The sequence below is a fragment of the Ceratotherium simum genome, chromosome 6 (assembly GCF_057802395.1).
Source record: "Ceratotherium simum simum isolate JZ-2026a chromosome 6, ASM5780239v1, whole genome shotgun sequence".
In the NCBI taxonomy this organism is placed as follows: Eukaryota; Metazoa; Chordata; class Mammalia; order Perissodactyla; family Rhinocerotidae; genus Ceratotherium; species Ceratotherium simum.
Genome location: NC_141905.1, coordinates 72,521,570 through 72,545,437, shown reverse-complemented (window position 1 = coordinate 72,545,437; position 23,868 = coordinate 72,521,570). Strand labels below are relative to the sequence as shown.

General features: G+C 42.3%; 1 protein-coding gene across 3 annotated transcripts in view; it reads right to left on the bottom strand.

Moving 5' to 3' along the window:
• Nucleotides 1-6,675: 6,675 nt before the first annotated feature.
• The window catches only part of CASP7 (caspase 7), a 39,293-nt gene continuing 22,100 nt past the window's right edge, over nt 6,676-23,868 (bottom strand). For all 3 annotated transcript variants that reach the window (XM_087432630.1, XM_004428091.3, XM_087432631.1), the window contains 5 exons: nt 15,560-15,696; nt 14,960-15,088; nt 12,192-12,367; nt 11,707-11,836; nt 6,676-8,286 (listed from right to left, as the gene is read on the bottom strand). In XM_087432630.1, coding sequence (XP_087288756.1) covers nt 8,057-8,286; nt 11,707-11,836; nt 12,192-12,367; nt 14,960-15,088; nt 15,560-15,696 — 802 coding nt within the window. In that variant the 3' untranslated portion in view covers nt 6,676-8,056. The remainder of the gene's footprint in view (nt 8,287-11,706; nt 11,837-12,191; nt 12,368-14,959; nt 15,089-15,559; nt 15,697-23,868) is intronic.

Here is a 23,868-nt window from a genome sequence, read left to right as displayed (position 1 = left end):
AGAACCCTCCTTCTGAATAAACTCCCCAAACTCCTTGGAATTTTCCATATATCTCCTTAAATTCACAAAGATCTGGCTTTTGCTTGATGACTCAGAGTTTTCATAACAACACCCACCAAAAGAAATGTCTCCTTACTTGATTTTATAGTGCTTTGGAGTTTGCAAAGCCTTTTCCACACATTATTTCTCTGACCCCTTCCAACATGGCTGCAAGGCGGGCATTCAGGGTCAAGATGAGACGATGGCAGCTAGAGTGGTGATCTGCAGCGTGGGGGCGACGGCAGCCAGACCGAGCAAAACCAACAAACAAAAACAAAACGATAATAACAAAGAAAACAAAACAGAGCAAGTGAGCGAAAACAATAAAAAATAACCCTCCCAAAAGAAGATACCCAGTTCAATTGGAATTCCAGATAAAAAACCAATAATTTTTTAGTATAAGTATGTTCCCTGCAATATTTGGGACATACACTAAAAAAAATTGTGCTATCTGAAATTCCAGTTTAACTGGGCACCCTGTATTTTCTGGGCATCTCTACACTCAGCGCCCGTTCCTCTTCTGAAGCTCAGCTAGTGGCCGTGCCATTCTCTCGCCTTTCTATGATTTCCCAGCTACTTGCCAACTTCAGCTCCTGCTCTCATCCTTCCTCCCCTCTGCCTGGGTGGCCTTTCTCCTCAGAAAGAGCTTCTTCTGTGTATTAGAATCGACCTGCACTTCTTCATTTTCCCCTTCCTAATCTCCTTTCTGGGGCCTAAAGTATTTATAAGTGCAGACTGGTTTGAAAACCACAATCAAACATTTATTCAGTACTTTCTGTGTGCCGGGTGTGGTGCTAAATGCTTTATACTCATTATTTCATTTACTTCTCACAAGACCCTTGGAGGCTGGACCCATTTCCTAGGCACCTACATGGGACGATTTCCATTTTAAGATGGAGAAACAAAGGGTTAGAGAGCTTGAGAGATCCCTCAAGGTCACACAGCTTGAAAGTGCCAAAGCTGGGATTTGAACAGGGCTGTCTGGCTCCGCAGCCTTTGTCCTTAACCAGCATGCTAGGAAAACAAGATGGTACTAAGAGCCTTGTGGCTTTGCTATTCGAGTTCTCCAGCTTGTTCAATGCAGCTTTCTAAAGCTCCTGGGATTTGGAACAACCATTGGATAAATCTCTTCCGTGCCACGTGGGGGGCCTGGGAGATGAAAAGTGTTGATAATATAGCCATCCATAAGATGCATGCATATTTTTGGAAACCTTATTTTTAACCCTGAAAAAAAGAAGCGTCACCACAAGCCTCTTGAAGAAAGATTTCAGCAGCCATTGCCAGCAAAGTAAACACGAAGTCAACGCAGGGACAATGTTCTTTAAACACGTTTGCTGAGACTAAGGGGCAAATAGTTTATGCTGATTCTCGGTAACTGGCCACAAATACAATGTGTCAAAGAGGCTTTTTTTCGAGTGTTCCATATCTTTTTTGGTATAAGCTGCTTCTGTGCTTTAGCAGTCTGTAAATATTTGTGCAATTAATGTATGCTGGCAAACGTCTCGAGAGGAAAGCAGGCTTCACAGTGCCAAGCAAAATTGTAATTAGCAACACAAAAGAAAAAGACTTTTGTCTCTTTCATCTCAGTGGATAAAAACTGTCGGCACTTAATACAGCTGGAAGCTTCAGAAAAGATAATTTGCCAAAGCTGATTTTCCTAAGCTTTTAAGAGTTCATCCCATTCCCTAGCATAAAAAACATTCACTTGAGAATCATTTTTTTCCTTCTCTACTTAACAGTAATCTGGTTAATATTAGTCATGAAAGGTGCTATAAGGAAAAGTTCCGTTAAAAATGTCAGTAATGTCGTTAAAGGGAGCATTTTGCATTGTGGTACCTACGAGGTACTGGAGGAGAGGGAAAACACGAGTGGCCTATCTTGTCTAGAGATGATTGCCTAAGTGATTCGAGAGGAAGAGGAAAGAGCTGTGCCTGCTGACACCAGCTGGAGAAGCCAGTGCACCTGGACGCATTCACTGCGAGCTGTCTGCTGGTCCCCTCCTCCCTTACGTTTCACAGTCTTCCTCCAACAGTTTCCCTGGGCTTGAAGTTCCTCTTCAGCCTATGGAAGTTACTGGGCAAGAGTTCTCTAGTTCTGAGCACATTTGTGCCTTGAATCCTTTGCCATTCAATCTGGGGTTAGGATGGCTAGGAGGGTGTTATGGACTGGATGTTTGTGTCCTCCCGAAATTCTTATGTTGAAATCCTAACCCCCTATGTGATAGTACTAGGAGGTGGGGTCTTGGGAGGTGATTAGGTCGTGGGGGTGGAGCCCTCATGAATAGGACTAGTTAGTGCCCTTATAAAAGAGACCCCAGAGAGCTCCTTCACCCCTTTTATCACATGAGGATACAGCAAAAAGGTGAAGTCCGTGAACCAGGAAGCAGACTCTCACAGGACACCACATCTGCCAGTGCCTTGATCGTGGACTTCTCAGCCTCCAGAACTGTGAGAAATAAATGTTTGCTGTTTAAGCCACTCAGTCCGTGGTAATTTGTTATAGCAGCCCAAACTGATTAAGACACTGGGTCTGTGAATAGCCAGTGGATTGCTGGCCCTTTGGTAGTCTTTTCCAGCTGTTTAATTCAGGCTTCGCTGTCACTCCTGCTGATCTGCAGAAGAGACTTTTGGTATCATTATAAAGCATGTTGTCCTAGGACCACCTACATCAGAATCTTCAGGCAGATCTGTTAAATGTGCAGATTCTTGGTCTCCACCCTAGAAATACTAAATTACAATGGTGGTGAGATGGGGTGCAGAAATCTGCATCATAAATAGATCCTCCAAGAGTATCAAGCACCCTAAAGTTTGAGAATCACTAGAGTAAGGCACCATCTTCTACCTGCTGACTTTCATTTCCCCTTCTCTGCTGCCTCCTCTCAGCCTTGTTGGGAGGCTGAAATGGAAGAGGATTAGGTATTTCCTCTGGGAACCCTTTGCTGAATCCCCAAGCAGAGGGGCACCCCCTCATCTGTATTCCAGAGTAATGTAGGCACAACTCTGTTATAGCCGCTATTTCACTGGAGTGATTTGTTTACCTCTTCTGGGAAAGCATCATTTCTTGGTCATCTTTGTAGCCCCACCCCTAACACAACACAGCACTTGGCATTTAGTAGGACTCTTTAAATGTTTGCTGCGTAAATCAATCTTTGGTGTAACTCCTGCACTTCTGAGAGACCTCACTTGGAAAAGCACGGACTAGAGACATGATCAAGGGAATAGACCTTGAGGCAGAAAGAGTGAGTGGAGGGTCCAGTGGAGCATCTATTCTTGCCTTTCCATAAGCTTCACATCCTCCTCCTCCTCCTCCTCCTCCTCCTCATCATCATCATCACCACCACCACCACCACCACCATCATCATCATCACCATCATATCATCATCATCTTTGATACCTATCTTTTATTGAGTGTTTTGTGCCAGGCATTGTGCTAAGAGCTTGGCATACATTTCATTTAATCTTCACAACATTACTATCCTCACGTGTAGGTGAGGAAACTGAAGGATTGCCTAAGGTTACATGAAGTATTAAATGGTTAAATGGCAGGGCTGGGATTAGAACTCAGATCAGACTCAGAGCCAAATTTCTAGATACGTATGGTGTAAAGCACCTCTGCTAACCGTGGATCCTGAGAAAACAGTTTGATGCTGTGCTCATTGAGATACGCCTTAAATAGCTTAAGCTGGAACTAGCAGTTTAAACCAAACCGATCAGGGCCGGCCCCGTGGCTTGGTGGTTAAGTGAGCGCGCTCCACTGCTGGCGACCCGGGTTCGGATCCCGGGCTCACACCGACGCGCTGCTTCTCCGGCCATGCTGAGGCCGCGTCCCGCATACAGCAACTAGAAGGATGTGCAACTATGACATACAACTATCTGCTGGGGCTTTGGGGGAAAAAATAAATAAATAAAATAAAATCTTTAAACCAAACCGATCAGACTGTTCACACTTTCCTCTCTTTCCTGAGTCCTTCCTGAACCTCATGCCATCTACCTAGATCAGACCATTGAAGCTCAAGAAATGCTCAGCCTTGTATATCTGCAGCCATAATCCCATGTGCCTCCCAAATTTAAATCCTTCGGCATAGTTTGGCTTTATACGCTTAAAACAAATTTGTTAGAAAGTTGTAGTGTCATAAATATTTGTATGGCCATATAAACCAAAGCCATGCCAAAGCCAAGTCATATTTGGCTTTTGTGTTTTCAAATGTTGATCGCGTACTTTTGGAGGGCTATTCACGCATGAACCTGCAAGCTAATGGAGTTTCCAGGGCCACATCAGTACTGTGGTGGTAGCTGGGGCCTTCCGAATGTATTCTTGGTATGTCTGTGTTAATGATTTATGAATCAAAAAGAATTAGTTGCCATCTGATCCAAAACAAAGCCCTGAGGTCTATCAAAAGGATGATCTATGGCCTGAGGGCACATTGGCAGGGAGAAATAATAATTCTCTTGGTGTCCACGGGGCTCCAAGGACAGATGGGAAGAGACAAGCTCCGTGGTTTCAATGGACAACAGCTCCTGTCGCCAACGAAAACACGCAAGGAATGGCTCCCTTAATCCCCTTCTGTTTATGAAGACATTTTAAAGGCTGCAATTCACATTCACAGACACTTTGAGAACATAAACAATTCTATTTATTATATCACTCAGCAGAAGGCTCATTTAAAATGGAGAAGAGTGTAGAAAGTATACCATGTAAATTAAGGGCATGATGTAGTTTTACGAGAGGATTTTGCTGAAAGTTGAGAGATGCTTAAAAACATGTCTTCCATGAAAGCTCCAAAATATATATGCTGCTTCACTAATTCTCTTTGGCATATACTATATTATCAGCTGCATCTTCAGTGCAGAGGGGAAGCAAAAATGTGTAAACAAGTGGTCTTTGCCCTCAAAACTGAGCTGCTCAAACTGAAATGTGCACAAAGATCCCCTGGGGATCTGGTTAAAATGCAGATTCTGGTGAGGAGGTCTGGGGTGGAGCCTGACATTCTGCATTTCTGACAAGCTCCCAAGGGATGGGGATGTCACTGTGCACACACTTGGTCTTGGTGTTGCATGATACTGAACTATTCACAAGGCAAACAGTGTAGAAGAACGTCTTGATCTGCATATCTTTGAAGAACTCTTAAGGATGACATTCCTTCAGAAATTAGTGATATCTGGGCTACTGCTGTTGTCTCCTTGCCTAATGACAGATGAATTGCCCTATAAACTGGTGACCAGCGCAGCTGTTCACCTGGCCAGATGTTTGCTGGAAAAGGGCCTGAAAGATGAAAAGCTAGACGGAAGGGTGTGCTCCTAGGAAGTCAAAAGGCATTCCTTGGTTACCAGGTAGCTCGTAACAATAGATTTCAGATGATGCGCTGCAAGACTGGACAAAATAAAGGATTTCTCAACCAGCATCTATGCCCTTTCAGTGGCCATCCTTTCCTTTCTGGGGAGAGGCCTTGGTTTCCTTGAGGTTTTAAACCACGTGAATACAGTGAACCCACTACTTTCTTTTGAGACCTATTTCGAGCAATTCATAAACATAATAGGCTTACGATGGTTTATGGAAATTTGCTCAGAGAAAAAGCTCAGGGTCGAGCCTAAAGCTGACTGTGAATGTATTAACAGCTAACACTTAAAACAGGCTAGTGGCACCCTGAGAAAAAACAAAGAGAAACCCAGATTTGAGCCCATTATGCCAGTGAGGACACCACAGACCTGCACTGTCTTCCTCACATGACAATGGCAGTGCTCTGACTGTTACTCCTGCAAGGGGCAGCTTGGGTTCTAAATAACAATGACAACTAGGAATGTATATTCACCTGAATTGAGTTCTCCTTTAGGGTAACATCATTGGAATTCCCGACTTTAAAAAGATCAGACAGCTTAAGAATAGAGGTGTGACTGAACACATACCCAACTTGGAACAGGATTTCTGAAATTGATAAAGAAGAGTGTGCGCCCAATGAAGTAGTCAAAGACGAAGGCTCTTTCTGAACAGTGATTTCTCTCTCTGGTCTAAGGGACGTGAGGTAACATTCACTATTTGTAAGCGTAATACCTATAACTGCTCACAGAATTAAAAAAATTAACCCTGACACAGGATCATTTCTCTCTCTTTAATGAAGTTTACGACACAAACAACTAGAGTGCTATGATTTTTACTTCAAATTACAATGCATGTAGGCACATTTATTTCTATGATAGGGACCTTTAATTTTCCAAAGAACAGCCTGCGAATTCTGGGAATAGTAGGGTAGATGTTTGTTGATTCTTGATTCATGATCTCCACTTAAATTTTGAACATTTGGTATATTTTAGATGGCAGGAAACCAGGAACAAGTCTAGTAAACTGGCCCTAAATTAATTTTCTCACTGAAAGACGATACTTTTACACCATCTGATTCTGTTACCAAATTAATAAATGGCAGCCCATCACAAACAGCTTTAATCAGTTGATTAACCCTTTATGTGAAGAGTTTCAGCTTCCTAAGGGATTATTTACTTATTATTTTATTTGTGTTCCAGCTTCAAAAGAAACATGAGTTATACTTTGTGTTGACGTCAAGTCAGTAGGGTCAATTCTTCTCCTGTTTTCTCATTTCCCCACTGCCATAAAACACTTCAAAAGAAAAGCAAACTGAGCAGGTTAGGAATTAAGCAACCACATTTTAATCAATAAATATAAATGTTTGTTAAGCAGTTATCAGGCAGAATAAAACAGTAATTTATCAAGAATTCAAAAAATAACATCACCTTGAAAAACAAAGTGCAAAAGCCTTTGCTATAAATGTTCCCCCGCTTAGAGAATTAGAGGTAATAAAAAATATACTCAGAATAAGGCTTTGGATAATCTAAAAAGTTCCAGGTATATTTTAAAGCTAAAACAGATTATTTTTCACATAGCCGCAATACACAGACTATCTGACAACTCAATGAATAAATGATTGGATGGAAGAATTACTGAACATCAGGGAATACGATTACTTGTATTCACATTATGGGCCAGGCTTATATCCATTTCTTGTTCTTCCCCTGTCTCACTATCCCTTGCTCTGCTCGGTACTGCAGGAAATCACCTTTCCCAGGACTCTTGCCATTGGCTTCCTGGTAGGGTTGGAAGGGTAAGGTGCTGGAGGAAAACTCGAGGGCAGAAGGAGAGGTGAAGCGAGGGTATTTCTCCATGTCTGACATCTGGCATGGCCTCATCTCAGCAGTGGCTTTGTCCCTACCATGGCTCCATTTTCCACAACCCCTTGGTGGTCCTGGCTCCCATCAGGCAGTCCCCCCTACGGTTCCAGCTCCTGTGGACGACCCCAGCTTCTGGACTCAGGGAACTACACCTCTTCAGAGCCTTAGGCGGTAACAGCTTCCCTTTGTTTGGCTTCTCTTTTATCATCTAAGTCAGTCAATTTTCTCTATTAAATTCCTTCTGTTGAAACACTTAGAATGGTTTCTGTTTTCCCGACTCGATTCTGACTGAAACATATGAGAATCATTACATTTTTTTTCTCCTCTAACTTACCCGGGAATTTTTGCATGAGAATCTGCCCTAAGTCAATGAAAAATCACTCAAACCACACTCAGTACCCACTTTCTACAATACAGGCCAATATCCCCTTGGCTGTTTTTTGTCCAGGGCTGGGACTCTCTGTTGCCAGGTGCAAAAATGATTCTGACTGTCTAGCAACGTCAGCACCAATCACAGTGGATACAGTCTAGAGCCATCTGTAGAGGTTATTTCTGTTGTATGTACTAAGTCCAACAAGGAGAAAGAAATACAAACATAAAATTAACCTTAAGAGGGAATTACAAAGTCACCAAATGAATAATATTGTAAAAAAAAAAGTGCCTCTGAAAATTCAGAGAAGGTAAGACAGCACCAGAAAGTTTCTTTCCTGTTGAATCAATAAATTTTCCTGAAATTAAAATCCTTTAGAATTTATGGATATTTCAAGAGCTTTAAAAAACAATCTGATTCATCAACAAATGATCTGGAGCTTCTCAGCTAGAATGCACCCCTGGAATGGTTATTTTGAGAAGTAGAGCTCCTTGGTGAGCATGGAGACGACACAGGGGATCTGCTTCTTCTGGTGGAAGTGCGGGTCATCGGACTGAGACTCAAAGTGCCTGGCCACCATGTTGTTCACCCTGGTGAGGATCTGCATGATCTCCAGGCTCTTCCCATGCTCGTTCAGGATGGAGCAGAGGGCCTGCACAAACCAGGAGCCACTTCCTGGGTTCCTCCACGAGTAATAGCCTTCAACAGGAGAGAAAGAAGATCAAATCAGCTAACCTGGCTGCTGCTCCACGCACCACCCAGAATGAGCTCTCAGTGTTTGGGGCTTTCATACCTGCTTTTCTGACATTATTTTACCCTACTCTGCATGCAAGTCCCTAATGAGAATTATGCTGCTGTGCTCAGAGAGCAAACATCTTAGATTTAGAGGGCTGCATGAAGACACTCAACAAAACCTTTGGTGCTCCAGCATGGATACATATTAGATACCGAAGTGAGTGTGAGACAAGTCGCACAGGGAGCTTTCCAAAGGCAATGCTGGAGAACCACTCCATAGCTCTGGAACTCCTCACCACCCTTTGGGGTGGGTACTACTTACTTACGCAAGCCTCAAGAGGGGAACTTGCAGGGGACCTCAGAGAATTTTGAGATGTGTTCCTGCTGTTGGGATGTGGACATGGAACTAGAGTCTGGCTCCTGTTGAAGAAATCTAGAGGTGAGAGGCGGCTGAATGATCAACTACCTTAGGGGCAGAGTCAGGAGAGCCGGCTGCGCTGGGAGGGCCAGCACTGTAACGGCAAGGGGTTTGTTTCTCGTGGACCACACATGGTCTGTGGCAGAGAAAGCTGGCTCTCAGTTTGCCCTGGGTCCTCTCCAACAGGATTTCTCGAAGAGGCAAGAAGACCTCAGCAGACAGAGGCTGGACATGCAGCCTGGAGGATGCCCAGGAGTTGAGGAAGAACTCACAATACATAACCAGGAATGGAGATGCAAATCCAAGGGCCAAGGAGGAACAGGGCCCAGGGAACCAGGGACTCACGAAAGTGCTCAAGAGGAAAGCACCCAGTTTTAATCATCCCACTGGTCCAGAGCACAAGAAGCCAGGTGAGCAAGGGCCCCAGGTATCATCCTTAATTCGCCTCCTTCCCTCTCATTTTTGATGCTGGAGAATCTAAAAAGAGATCTGGCAAGTGGAGGAGGAGGTGAGAAAGCTGAAGGATCAAGGCCCCCTCAGCACCTTAGGCCTACAGCAGGGCTGATCTCGAATTGAGGGAAATTTAAAGCCAAGTCAGGTTCAGGGTCTTCGTCACCCAGACTGGACATTCTGGTTCCAGTGCTGCGACTGTCTATGACTTAAAAAGGTGATCGCAATATCGTCTAATACCTTTGCATGAACAGCAAAGCTATGCACCTTCTGGAGTTTTCATCCAGGGGCGAGGGAAGATTCCACCACTCTCATTCTCCCTGATTTAAAAGGACAGTGTGAAACAAAATAAATTGTGTTTGGTTTTCGTGATGAGCTGTGCTTCCTCCTACTGCCAATTGGTCACGCCAGTTTGAGGAGAATGGGGTCATCACCTTTATCATTTGTAACAATCAGTTATTGAATCAATGTACAATAAACAGAAATAACACGTTTACATTTCTGTAAAATGACTGAGGTGCACTTAGAATTCTTTCCTGCAGCACAGAGTACTGGCAACTACCAGCAGGAAGATTTGAGCTCTATGGCATCAGCGGTATGACAATGTGTTTCATTTGTAGAGTGGGGGGTCACATAACTTATCTCATTCAATACAATAACCTGGTGAGGATGGACCCATTTCATTACTGCCCCTGAGTTCGTGTCCTCTACCCCCTGTCCTACAGGGCTCCAAGGTAACCATTCTGAAATACAAATCTTATCCTGAGACTTTCCTGCCTAAACCACTTCCCTCGCACTCCTTTATGAGGCTGAAGTTCAGGCCACCTAGCACAGCATCACAATGGGGCCCCTTGCCTACCTGCCCAGGTCAGAACCTTGCCAATGCCCTGTCACACCCCATGCTATGGCATCTCCAAATCTCTCTGCCATGTGAGGACACAGTGAGAAGACAGCTGTCTACAACCCAGGAAGAAAGCCCTCATCAGAAACCAAGTTGGCTGGCACCTTGATCTCGAACCTCCCAGAAACTGTGAGAAACAAACTTCTGTTGTTTGAGCCGCCCAGTCTGTGGTATTTTGTTACAACAGCCAGAGTAGACTAACACACCCTGTGCTCCAGCTCTATGAGTTTTACCAGTGCTTTGGGCTATCTGACCCCTTGGCGCTCTGTCTGGTAAGCCACCTTTCCCTTCCCCCTGTTTGATTTTTCAAGACTCAGTGACAGCAGCTCTTTTCTAGGAAAGCCTCTCTCACCTGCCTCCCTAGAAGAGTCCACACTTCCTCATTTAGTTCCACCAGTCCTTGCTCAGAGCATCCACAACTCCACCACTGGGTTTGTTTACACAGATATATGGCCTCATCATACCGCCTCCCCCTCAAGAGCAGGACAACCAAATTATTTTCTTACACGATCCTTAAAACTTGTGAAGTTATCATTCTCACAAAATCTCATCTGCAGATCCTGCCAGAGCTGGGATCCAAACACACCAACCTATTTACTGTACCCAATGCCTTTGTATCAAGCGCTTGACAAACTACTACAGCTGGGAGAATTCTAACTTAATGTTTTTTACCCAGAACAAAGGAAGGACTTTCACTGAACTGACTCAGGCAAACGCAGAGCTTGGTAAATAATGAGTAGGCTTGCTCATTACTGGCATTTTCTGGTGCCTGTTTACAGATTGCAGAGTAAAGGAATCCTGCCCTGAGCTATGGCTCTATCATGTACTGAAATCTCTATGTGACCTTGGGCACATCACTTAAGCTCACCCAACCTCTATTTTTCATCTGTAAAATTAGGACAGCAATAACACCTTTCCTAAATACCTACATGATTATTATAAGGATGATATGAGGTGGAAGACATGAAAAACACCCTGTAAATTTTAAAGTGCTGTAGAAACGTTTGTTCTTATAATTACCAAAAATAACAGTAACAATAAATGAGAGAATTCAGCTTTCTTGGAGAAAAAAGGGAATATATCCCTGAGGTAGGCAGAATAATGGCTCCCAGAGATGTCTGTGCACTAACCCTGGAACCTGTGAATATGTTACCTGACATGACAAAAAGGACTTTGCAGATGTGATTAATGTGATGGAAATGAGATGGGGAGATTATCCTGGATTATCTGGGCGGGCCCAATGTAATCACGGGAGTCCTTAAAAGAGAACTGTTCCCACCTGTGGTCAGAGAAAGTGAAGAGAGGTTGGAAGAAGGGTCCGAGAAACGTGGGCTGCTGTCTCTGAGGGCAGAGGAGGGGCCATAACCAAGGAAGGCAGGAGGTTCTAACACGCTGGAAAAAGCAAAGACAAGGACTGTTCCCCCTAGAGCCTCCAGAAGGAATGTAGCCCTGCCAACCCATTTTGGAATTCCGACCTCCAGAACTGTAGGATAATACATTTGTATGTTTCAGGCCACTATGTTGTAATTTATCACCGCAGCATCATGAAACTAATACAGCCCCAGGCCTACATTCTGATGGTGGAATGGCATGGTCCGGTCAGCGGACTTGATACCTGGAACTGTGGAATAGGCGAAGAGAAAGTCGGCTTCAACTGGGACCTTATATCGAGGATTAGCATCCGTGTCATTGATAGGCCCCGAGTCGGCCTGGATCCCGTCATCAAGCTCTGTCCCCCGACAAGCCTGAGTGTCAAAGCAGAGATCACTCTATGAGGTCGGGAATAGAAACACGTGCTGTTCACTGCCGGGTCCCAGTGCCTAGAACTGTGCTTGGCAAAAACTAGGAGCTCAATGATAATGTGATGAACGAATGTGTCAAATTAGTAAGCAAAGCAAATAAAAGTACTGCAATTTTTTAAAGAAACCCTCATAATTTGTGATCTGATGCAAACACAGATGCCAAGCATTTAGAGGTAGAAAAACAAAACCCAAATTTGCATACCCCAATTGAAACAGCACACAGATGTGTAAAAATGATACAATCTAACTCTCTAATCTTTTCCCATTTTCAACTGTATTGGTTGTGAAAAGTGATTACCTGAATGAAGAAGAGTTTAGGTTTCTCTAAAAGGGTTTTACATCTATCCCCCCTAAAAAGGCCTGTCAAGTCCTTTATTGGTGTCATGCCATCTGTTCCATAAATGAAATTTTCTTCTCCGTGGCTTAATAAGATACAGGCGAAGCAGGCTGAATTTCTGTGGTCCTCTTCAGAAGCTGCAAGCAAGCGATTTGAACATTGACAAGTTAAAAAATAAGTCCTCTGGGACCTCAGATGCAGTATTCTCTTCCAGGCTGGCAGCTGCCACTGAGTGAGAGAGGTACTCAGAGGGAGGAGCACCTCTTTGGAGAGAAGGAGTTGTAGAAGAGAGAAGTTAGAGAGACGGAGAATTCTAGAACACTCAGTCTGAAACCAGAATGGGGCTGCCTCATGAGGAAGTGAGCCCCACGTGTGAGAGGGGTTCAGGCAGCTGCTGGGAGGCAGCATATTGGGGACCCAGAGGGGGCCCCACTGTCTGTTAGGTCTGTGACACTGGGCACTGGTTACTTAACCATTTTGTGTCTTGGTTTCCTTGTCAGTAAAATGGATATAATAGTATCTATTAAATGAATGAATATTTGTAAAGCAAGCTGCATAATAAATATCATGCAAGTATTTGGTAAAGAAAATAAATCATGATAAGTGAAATAAGCCAGTCACTAAAGGAAAAATACTTTATGATTCCACTTTTGAGGTACCTAGAGTAGTCAAGTTCACAGAGGCAGAAAGCAGAACGGTGGTTCTCAGGGGCTCGGGGAGGGGCAAATGGGGAGTTTGTGTTTAACAGAGACAGTTTCACTTTTGCAAGATAGAAAGAATTCTGGCAATGGACGGTGGCGATGGTTGCACAATAATCTGAACGTACTTAATGCCACTCAACTGTACACTTAAAAATGGTTTAAGATGGCCAATTTTACATTATGTGTATTTTACCACAATTTAAAAAGTAAAAAAATAAAATTACAGAAAAGGAAAGAATAAAAACTAAAAATGCTAGTTGGCTGTTAATTTAGGATACTGATGAGAGGAAGGAATCGTAAACTACGTAACCAGTTAGCTCAGCCTGAACTCATCTAAGCTTCTGTGATGCTAACTAATTTAACCTACGCTTTCTTCTCTATGACCAATGATGGGGGAAGAACAAGATTTAGAATTTCTGGAATACCTACCTTGTGCAGACAGTGACCTAGGTACTTTGCGTGAGTTATTTCATTTAATTCCTACAAGAGCCCCTTGAAGCAGGCCTCATTTATCTTTATGTCACTGATAAAAAATGGAATCTTGAAGAGGTCCCACAACTTTGCCCAAAGGTCGCATGACCTGTTGGAGCCTTACAGCCATGCTTCTAGCCCAGGGCGCTGCAAAGCCCTGCAGCCTCGTCAGTTCCAGACAGACCAGGGGCAGCCTCTTCCATGCCCATTGTGGCCACATCTGTGCATCGATCTACACAGTGATTCTGTATTAGTTTTGACAATAGAGGTACAAGGGGATGGGATTCTTTCTCCCGCTCAGCTTAAGATCAGATCGGTTAAGATAGACTTGGAAAATGGGAGTTTTGCTCTCACTGGAGCCTATTACATGTACAGTCAAGAAAAATAACTGCTTTACTATTTTGATAGCACAATAAATGAGAATTCTGTGATTGTGACATGCTCCAGGCTTGGATGGAATGACTCACTTTTCTTAAGAACAGAAACTGCCATTGGGACAAGCCCTTACATCTGTACAGGCCATTACACTTCTCAAAGCACAATCACAAACTTTCCGCTAATCCTCACTCCAACCCCAAGATACAGGAGGAGCTGGTATCATGATCTGCATTTCTGGGAAGTGAAGAATCAGGAAGGCGCACTTGCCCAGGCCGCCCAGCTGTCAGAACCTGGACTAGACCCCAAACTGTACTCCTGTTTCCCAGTCTGCTCTACCATGTGCTCTACTAGGGCACAGAAGGTCAGCTTTTAAGATTCACGTTTCAAGAAATTAGGAAGAGATGCCTAGTTTTTAAAAATATAAAAGGGTATTTAAGAGGGTGTTACAAGACAGGGTGGGATCTTCTTTGTGTTTAGCTGTGTTGCCAAGAAAAGCAGCAGTGATTTGAACTGTGGGCCTGTCCACTGCCTGGGGGTCACTGTCTAATGAGTTAGTGGGGTATCACTTTCAAACACTTGCCCTAAATGCCAGACAACCCTAGGTGGCATCCACTAGATAGTGTGGTATAATACAGAACACGGTTGTTCTGGAGTCGGAAGACCAAGGCTTGAGTTTGGTTCTGCCCCCACTAACTGTCCCTTCAGTATGTCCCTTACTCTGTCTACAGCTCTGTCCCTACATTCATAAAATGGGCATGATAATATTCTGTTGGCCAACACTGCAGGGGTTGTGGTAAAGATCTAATGAAATAATTTTGTGTATGTGCTGTATAAAAAATAAGGTCGTTCTGAAGTACATGGGGATGACTGTTCTCTATCTGCTACCAGGGAAAAGTTACATCCTGAGGAATTACCTTTTTCAAATTGAGACCGTTCTGTAGATACACAACCTATTTCTCTTGCTGTAATGTAAGCCGCTTGCACCTTTTTAGGGAGAGATCTAAGTTTCCTGAAAGAGGCCTGCCTACCCCAGAGACAGGTATGGAGTAGCCAGGAGGAAAGAAAGGCTTCCCATGCTGAAATCCCTCTGCCCTGTGAAGGTGTCCTCCTGAGACCGGCTGGGGCCCTGCCCCTCTCGGGAGCAGGAAGAAGACAGAGGGAGGAAGGGTAGGCATGTACCTTGTTTCAGCAGATTTTTCATCTTGGTACAAGAGCAGTCATTATAGATGACCACATCGAAACCCAGGTTTCGGAAGCACTTGAAAAGGGCCTCAGCGTCTTTGTCTGTCCCGTTTCGTGTGCCCATTCCTGTGTGAATCAAGCATCGAGTCCATGATGAGCAATCCCTAGCTGAGCACCGCATGCCGGCATCATCAGGCCAGGTGCTCAGGTGTGAACAACGCTGCCAAGGTCACGATTAAATGAGCAATTGAAATAAGAAGCAAAATCAAAGGAGAGGGTAACTCAGCCTGCCCACAAAAGGTGAGCCTCATCATGGTAACTCTCAGCTCCAGTCAAGGTCAAACAGCTCCCCTTGATTCTTAGCCCTTTGGTCCAAGCCCCACGTCAGCTAATGCACATGGCAGGACCTCAGACTGAGAGTTCCCGATTTTCCTGCATCCCTCTCTCATGGATGTGCAGATACCATCTTTGGAGGGGCTGTCTGCCACAGCAGATGGGCACAGCGTTTTTCTGATGAACGTCTGCTAACAAGTCTTAACCCGAGTTGAAGAAACTGGAAGGGAACAGGACAGGTTAGGCCATGCCCACAACACTTACTTGTCACTATGTCGAAGTTCTTGTTGTTTATGATGATGCATTTGCCCACCTTCTCAAAATTCATGTTATATTGATACGTAGGCACTCGGTCCCGGGTGGTCTTGATTGGTCTCCCTGAGCCATTTTTCTTCTTCATACTGGGGAAATAGAAAGCCAGTCAGGGGCTGTGGAGGACATTTGGACAGTAATGGCCTCTTGATTTTATTACTAGCATGAAAGGGGTGCCCAAGAAAGCTGCAATATCTGTGAAGATAAGACATGCGGTGAACAGATGGCTCTGTTTAATTGTCACAGTTAAATGGAACAGGATCTCCCACTTAATTTCATTAGATGTCAGAGAAATGCAAATTAAAATCACAATGTGATACGGTATGCACTCACCAGAAGGGCCACAATGTACTGGTAACCACGTGCAGCACCTGCAATTATCATACATTGCTAGTGGGAGCCTATTTTGTAGATCCAGCACAGAAAATGGGCAGCATCTACTAAAACTGAACTTAAACATATCCTACGACAGAACAATTCCACTCCTGGGTATATACCGCAAAGTAGAGCAAAGATGTTTACCAAAAGACAGATCCACACATGTGCACAGCAGGACTGTTTAGTAATAGCCCCCAAAAGGAAATAATCCAATTGTCCATTTACAGTAGTATGGATGTTACTGAACGTTCATATAATGCAATACTAGGTAACAATGAGAATGAATAAACCATGACAATACGAAGCCACACAAACGAATCTCACACATATAATGCTGAGAGAAAGAGCCCACATACAAAAAAACTAATACCTGCTATTAGAAGTCAAAGGTTTTCTCTGTTGGTGGGAGAGTTAGGGACTGGAAGGGACACAAGGACTTTCTCAGATGCTGGTCCTATTTTGTTTCCTGATATTGGTGCTGGTGACATGGGTATGTCAGTTAGTGATAATTTGTTAAGTGTGTGCACTTTTCTATGTGGATGTTATCATTCAATTAACATTTACATTAAACGGGAAAAAAAAAGGAAGAGCAATTTAAAAAAGAAAGCAGGCCTTTTCCAAGCTCCAGACATGGACCATCCAGATTACCAAAAGTCCGGCACGTAGGCGCTAAGGCTGGAACACAGGGCATCGTTGACAGAACAGAGAAAAAAACTCCAAATGCGATTGCGGAGCAGCCTTGCTAATCATCCACCCGAATGTAAGCTCCATGAGAGAAGAGATTTTTTATCTGTTCTGAAAAATCACTGAATCCCTAATACCTAGAACAATGCCTGGCACATCAGTTGCTCAATAAATATTTTTTATAAACTACAGACCAATATCCCTTAGGAATACAGATGCCAAAATCCTTAACAAAATAGCAAACCAAATCCAGTAATCCATAAATAGGATTATATACCACCACCTCGTGTGATTGATCCCAGGAATGCAAGGTTGGTTTAACACCCAAAAACCAATTAATATAATACATCATATTAACAGAAAAAAGTACAAAAACCATTTGATCAACTCAATTGATGCAGAAAAAAATTGTGACAAAATCCAACTCCCTGTTAGGATAAAAATGCTACATAAGGATTACAAGGGAACTAACTCTACCTGAAAAGGGCATCTATGGAAAACCCACAGCTAATATCATATGTAATGATAAAAGACTGAATGCTTTCCCCCTAAGATCAGGAACAAAGCAAATACATCCACTCTTGCCACTTCTACTAAATATTCTATGAGAGGTTCTAGTTGGGGCAATTAGGTTTAGGTTAAAAAAAAATTGCTATATGAATGAGTGAATAGAGTCTTATCCCCTCATTTTGTGGATATGGAAACTGAGGTGCATAGAGAGGCAGGGGGTTGTCAAGGTCATCCAGCTAGTGGTCAGCAAAGTGGGACCATCACTTAGGCCTCAGACATCACATCAGCATTCGAGAGCCCTACATCCTTGAGTATTTATTAGAATGATCTGTTCACTGTTCTCTCAAATCTCTCATCAAAAGCTGGAAGAAGGAAAGTGAAAGTGAAAACTAAGTTTGTTACCTAACAACTGTGGGTCCGAGGGTATTTTACTGAGTTTTCATTGAATCTTATCCACTGGAGTTTCTCAGAATTTCTGAAAGGACATGTTCTTTCCCCTTGCCCCTCCTACCTTGGTCCAGATCACAGATTAGCTCTGTGTCTTGAACCTTCAGATTCTTTATTGCTACTTTTCAACTTCAACACGACTTTATCCTCCACTTTTATAAGGCCAAATTTCTTCTATGATACTGTTTTATTTTTAAAAGAGAAATATCCTGTATTTGTTCTCCTATCTTCTCTAGACTCCTTTCTCTGTTTTCTCTCTGGAGTTGAGGATCAATGCCAGTTTTTCCTCACACTTCTTCCCCTAGGGAGGCAGCATGAAAAAGCCCTGGACTTGAGGCCAGACAAGGTGTGACCTGGGCCAGTGAGTTGCTGCCCCTCCCCGAGCAGCAGCTTCCCCTCCTGGAAAACGGAGCCTTCTGTGGCTGTCACAAAATCAGACGGGAGATTCACGGCAGCAGGTCCTCTCCCTCCCAGGCCTCTATAAAAGCTCATAGGAGATGAATATCAGCCAGGTGAGTCTTTATAATGTTCAAAGACACACCATGCAGGGAGGAGTAGGATTTATTTCCTTATTGTCCCCCTGTCAATGACCCCTACTGACAGTGTCCTCTGTGCACGTTAAAATATTGCACACAGTCTTTCATATGCACACAGACTCTTTGGTCTTCAATTGATGCCTCTGAGGTAGGTGGAGGAACATAATCATACCCATCTTACAGGCAATAATAGCAATAACTGACATCTGTCAGTGCTTACTATGGTCTGGGATCTTGTTAAAACTCTCACCTGCATTTTCTCGTTGAGTCCTGACTGGTCTTTAGCTAATTTAAGGCCACTCAATGATCTGAATAAGAGTGGCAAAAAGTCTGGCAGGCTGGAGCTCACAGTTTATGCACTAAAGCCCTTTCAGAGATAACATTCTACTTCTATCTTCTGCAATATGGGTTATTTTAAAGCAAAGTCTACAACGATATCAGAGTAATAAACAAGCTGTGATTGTAGTAAGCTGCCATTAGCCCATCCTCAATGACGAGAAAAACAAAATCAGTGAGCACCTCTTATAAGAAAAATAGGCTTGGATATAAGTTACATGAAAAATAAAAGGACTCCACTTCAATCAGGATAGAATTTGGAAAATTAACTTGTTTTTTAAAAAAAGGTACACGATAGTGACATCAATATCATGGTGGAGTGAGCTCTTCCCTTAGTCTCTCCCCTCAAAGATACAACGAAAAGGACATTCATAAACCAAAAGAGGACATTCACACAACACAATAGATGTCTAAGAGATCTACACAGCCATACATCTGAAGGTGCGGGTGCTGGACCCCCAGGGAAGCAGTGGAAGGAGGTAAGGAGATCTCCTCTCCCTCCCTGAGTGGCGGCGATCTAGGGCACGGGACTTTGTGCAGCGGCCAGCGGGTGACACTGACAGAAAGGGAAAAAGGCAGCCCTCTGTGGGAACATTTGTGCTCACTGAGTTGCCTCCCAGTCTGTGGGAACACTCCACACTGAGGCAGCTAAGCAATTGTGGGGGTATCTACACCAAGCTGATCAGCCCAAGCTGGCAGAGAGTGAGTGCAGAGGAAGGGCATGCAAGATTGTGCACGCGAAAGAAAGCGCCCCTGCTCGCCCCCCCTGCCCTCCCCATCTGGAGCACCAGCTTGACTGGTTGGCCAGAACAGGGGATCCCCGCCAGAGTGCCTGCACATACACGCGTAAAGCGGAAGTGTCCAGTGGGCAAACACAGATGGGCCCTGCCAGCACAGGGGTCACAAAGGCTCAGAAGACATAGCTCCTGCCCCCACAACCCCTAGTGGTGGCAGGTGGAATCTGTGACCAGATACTACCACTATGTGATGGCACAAATCCACCCCAGCAAAAAAAATGAAGAGGTATACTGATACTCGGGACCAGAAGGAAAATGACAAGTACCCAGAAATCAATCCTGAGAAATTTACAATCTAAATCACAGTGAATTCAAAACAGTTATCATAAAGAAACTCAACGAGTTATAAGAAAACTCAGAAAGACAGTTTAACGACCTCAGGAATAAAATTAATGAACAGAGAGAATTCTTCACAAAAGAGATTGAAACTATAAAAAAAATCAGAAATGTTGGAGATGAAAAAGACAATGAATGAGATAAAGGAAAATCTGGAGTCCTTAAAAAATAGAGCTGATATTATGGAGGGCAGAATCAGTAATTTAGAGGACAGAAATATAGAAACTCTGTAGATGGAGGAGGAGAGAGAACTAAGACTAAAAAGAAATAAAGAAATTCTCTGAGAACTATACGACTCAATTAGGAAATGCAACAAAAGAATTATAGGTATTCCAGAGGGAAAATACGTTCTTCCTGAAGAAAGGAGCAGAGACCTTGTTCAAAGAAATAATAGCTGAGAACTTCCCAAACCTGGGGAAGGAGCTGTAATCACAAGTAAATGAAGCCAATAGAACTCCTAATTACATCAATGCAAAAAGACCTTCTCCAAGACATACATTAGTAAAACTGGCAAAAATCAATGACAAAGAAAAAACAATCAAGGGCATCAAAGCAGAAGAAAATAACCTACAAAGGAACCCCTGTCAGGCTTTCATTGGATTTCTCAGTAGAACCCTTACAGACTAGGAGAGAGTGGAATGATATATTCAAAATTCTGAAAGACAAAAACTTTCAGCCAAGAATACTCTATCCAGTGAAACTACCCTTCAAATACAATGGGGAAATAAAAACTTTCCCAGATAAACAAAAGCTGAGGGAGTTCATCGCCACAAGACCCACCCCCCCTCGCTACAAGAAATGATCAAGAAGGCCCTCATACCTGAAAAAAAAAAAAAAAAAGGTTTACAAAGCCTTGAGCAGGGAGATAAACAGACAGACAAAATCAGAAAACTGCAGCTCTCTATCAGAACAAGTTAGCAAATAATTATAACATTAAAGATAAAGGGAAGAAAAGCATCAAAAATAACTATAATCACTTCATTTTAATCACAAACTCACAACACAGAACGGAATAAGTTGTGACAACAATAACTTAGATGGGGAAGAGGAAAGGGGTGGAACCTGCTTAGACTAAGGAAATAAATTATCAGAAAATGGACTATCTCATCTACCAAATCCTTTATACAAACCTCATGGTAACCACTAAACAAAAAATGAGAACAGAGACACAAATGATAAATAAAGAGAAAACTGAGAAAATCATCATAAAGAAACACCAAACTAAACTGGCAGACAGAAATACATGGGACGAAAAACAAGGGAAATACAGAACAACTGGAAAACAAGTGATAAAATGGCAGTATTAAGCCCTCATATATCAATAATCACTCTAAATGTAAATGGATTGAATTCTCCAATCAAAAGACACAGAGTGGCTGGATGGATTAAAAAGTAAGACCCAATAATATGCTGCCTCCAGGAAATACCTGTCAGTTCTAAAGACAAACACAGGCTCAGGATGAAGGGATGGAAGACAATACTCCAAGCTAATGGCAAACAAAAGGAAGCAGGTGTTGCCATACATATATCAGACAAAGTAGACTTCAAGATAAAAAAGGCAATGAGAGACAAAGAGGGACAGTATATAATGATAAAAGGGACACTCCACCTAGAGGACATAACACTTATAAATATATATGCACCTAACACAGGAGCGCCAAAGTACATAAAGCAACTATTAACAGACCTAAAAGGAGAAATTAACAGTAACGCAATAATAGTAGGGGATCTCAACACCCCACTTACATCAATGGATAGATCATCCAGACAGAAGTCAACAAGGAAATAGTGGAATTAAATGAAAAACTAGACCAGATGGACTTAATAGATGTATACAGAACATTCCATCCAACATCAGCAGAATACACATTCTTCTCAAGTGCACACGGAACATTCTCAAAGACAGACCATATGTTGGGAAACAAGGCAAGCCTCAATAAATTTAAGAAGATTGAAATCACATCAAGTATCTTTTCTGACCATAAGGCTATGAAACTAGAAATTAACCACAAAAAAAAAGCTGGGAAAGTGACAAATATGTAGAGACCAAACAACATGCTACTGAACAACCAATGGATCAATGAAGAAATTAAAGAAGAAATAAAAAAAATATCTAGAGACAAATGAAAATGAAAATACACCATACCAACTCATATGAGATGCAGCAAAAGTGGTCCTAAGAGGGAAGTTCATAGCAATAGAGGCCCACCTTAACAAACAAGAAAAATCTCAAATAAGTAATCTTAAACAACACCTAACAGAACTAGAAAAAGAAGAACAAACAAAGCCCAATGTCAGCAGAAGGAGGGAAATAATAAAAATTAGAGCAGAAATAAATGAAATAGAAACAAAACAGTAGAAAGGATCAACAAAACTAAGAGCTGCTTCTTCAAGAAGATAAACAAAATTGACAAACCCTTAGCTAGATTCACTAAGAAAAAGAGAGAGAAGGTTCAAATAAATAAAATTAGAAATGAAAGAGAAGAAATTAAAACAGATACCACAGAAATACAAAGGATTATAAGAGAATACTATGAAAAACTATATGCCAACAAATAGGACAATCTAGAAGAAATGGATAAATTCTTAGACTCATACAACTTCCCAAAACTGAATCAAGAAGAAATAGAGAATCTGAATAGACCAATCACAAGCAAAGAGATTGAAACAGTAACCAAAAATCTCCCCAAAAATAAAAGTCCAGAACCAGAAGGCTTCCCAGGAGAATTCTACCAAATATTCAAAGAAGACTTAATATCTCTCCTTCTCAAACTATTCCAAAAAATTGAAGAAGACGGAACACTTCCTAACTCATTCTACAAGGCCAACATCATTCTGATCCCAAAGCCAGACAAGGAGAACACAAAGAAGAAAAATTATAGGCCAATATCGCTGATGAACATAGATGCAAAAATCTTCAACAAAATATTGGCAAACCGATTGGTTTAAATACATTAAAAGGATCATAACCCATGATCAAGTGGGATTTATACCAAGGACACAGGGATGATAAAAACTCTCAATAAAATGGGTATAGAAGGAAAGTACTTCAACATAATAAAGGCCTTATACAACAAACCCACAGCTAACATCATACTCAATGGGGAAAAACTGAAAGTCATCCCTCTGAGAACAGGAACAAGACAAGGGTGCCCACTCTTGCCACTCCTATTCAACATAGTAGTGGAGGTTTTGGTTAGAGCAATTAGGCAAGAAAAAGGAATAAAAGGTATCCAAATTGGCAAGGAAGAAGTGAAACTCTCGCTGTTTGCAGATGACAAGATTCAACATACAGAAAACCCTACAGAATCCATCAGAAAACTGTGAGAAAGAATCAACAACTACAGCAAAGTTGCAGGGTACCAAATCAACTTACAAAAATCAGTTGCATTTCTATACTCTAACAACAAACCAACAGAAAGAGAACTCAAGAATACAATTCCATTTACAATCATAACAAAAAGAATAAAATATCCAGGAATAAATTTAACCAAGGAGGTGAAAGACCTATACAATGAAAACTATCATATATTATTGAAAGAAATCAATGATGACATAAAGAAATGGAATGATATTCCACACACATGGACTGAAAGAATAAACATAGTTAAAATGTCCACACTACCTAAAGCAATCTACAGATTTGACACAATCCCAATCAGAATCCCAAGGGCATTCTTCATGGAAATAGAACAAAGAATCCTAAAATTCATATGGGGCAACAAAAGACTCCAAATAGCTACAGCAATCCTGAGAAAAATGAACAAAGCTGGAGGCATCACAATCCCTGACCTCAAAATATACTACAAAGCTATAGTAATCAAAACAGCCTTGTACTGGTACAAAAACAGACACACAGATCAATGAAATAGAATTGAAAGCCCAGAAATAAACCCACACATCTATGGACAGCTAATCTTCGACAAAGGACCCAAGAACATACAATGGAGAACGGAAAGTCTTTCAATAAATGGTGTTGGGAAAACTGGACAGCCCCATGCAAAAGAATGAAAGTAGACCATTATCTTTGCCATACATAAAAATTAACTCAAAATGGATTAAACACTTGAAGGTAAGATGTGAAACCATAAAACTCCTAGAAGAAAATATAGGCAGTACACTCTGACATTGGCCTTAGAAACATCTTTTCCAATACCATGTCTACTCGGGCAAGGGAAACAAAAGAAAAAATAAACAAATGGGACTTTATCAGGCTAAAGAGCTTTTGCAAGGCAAT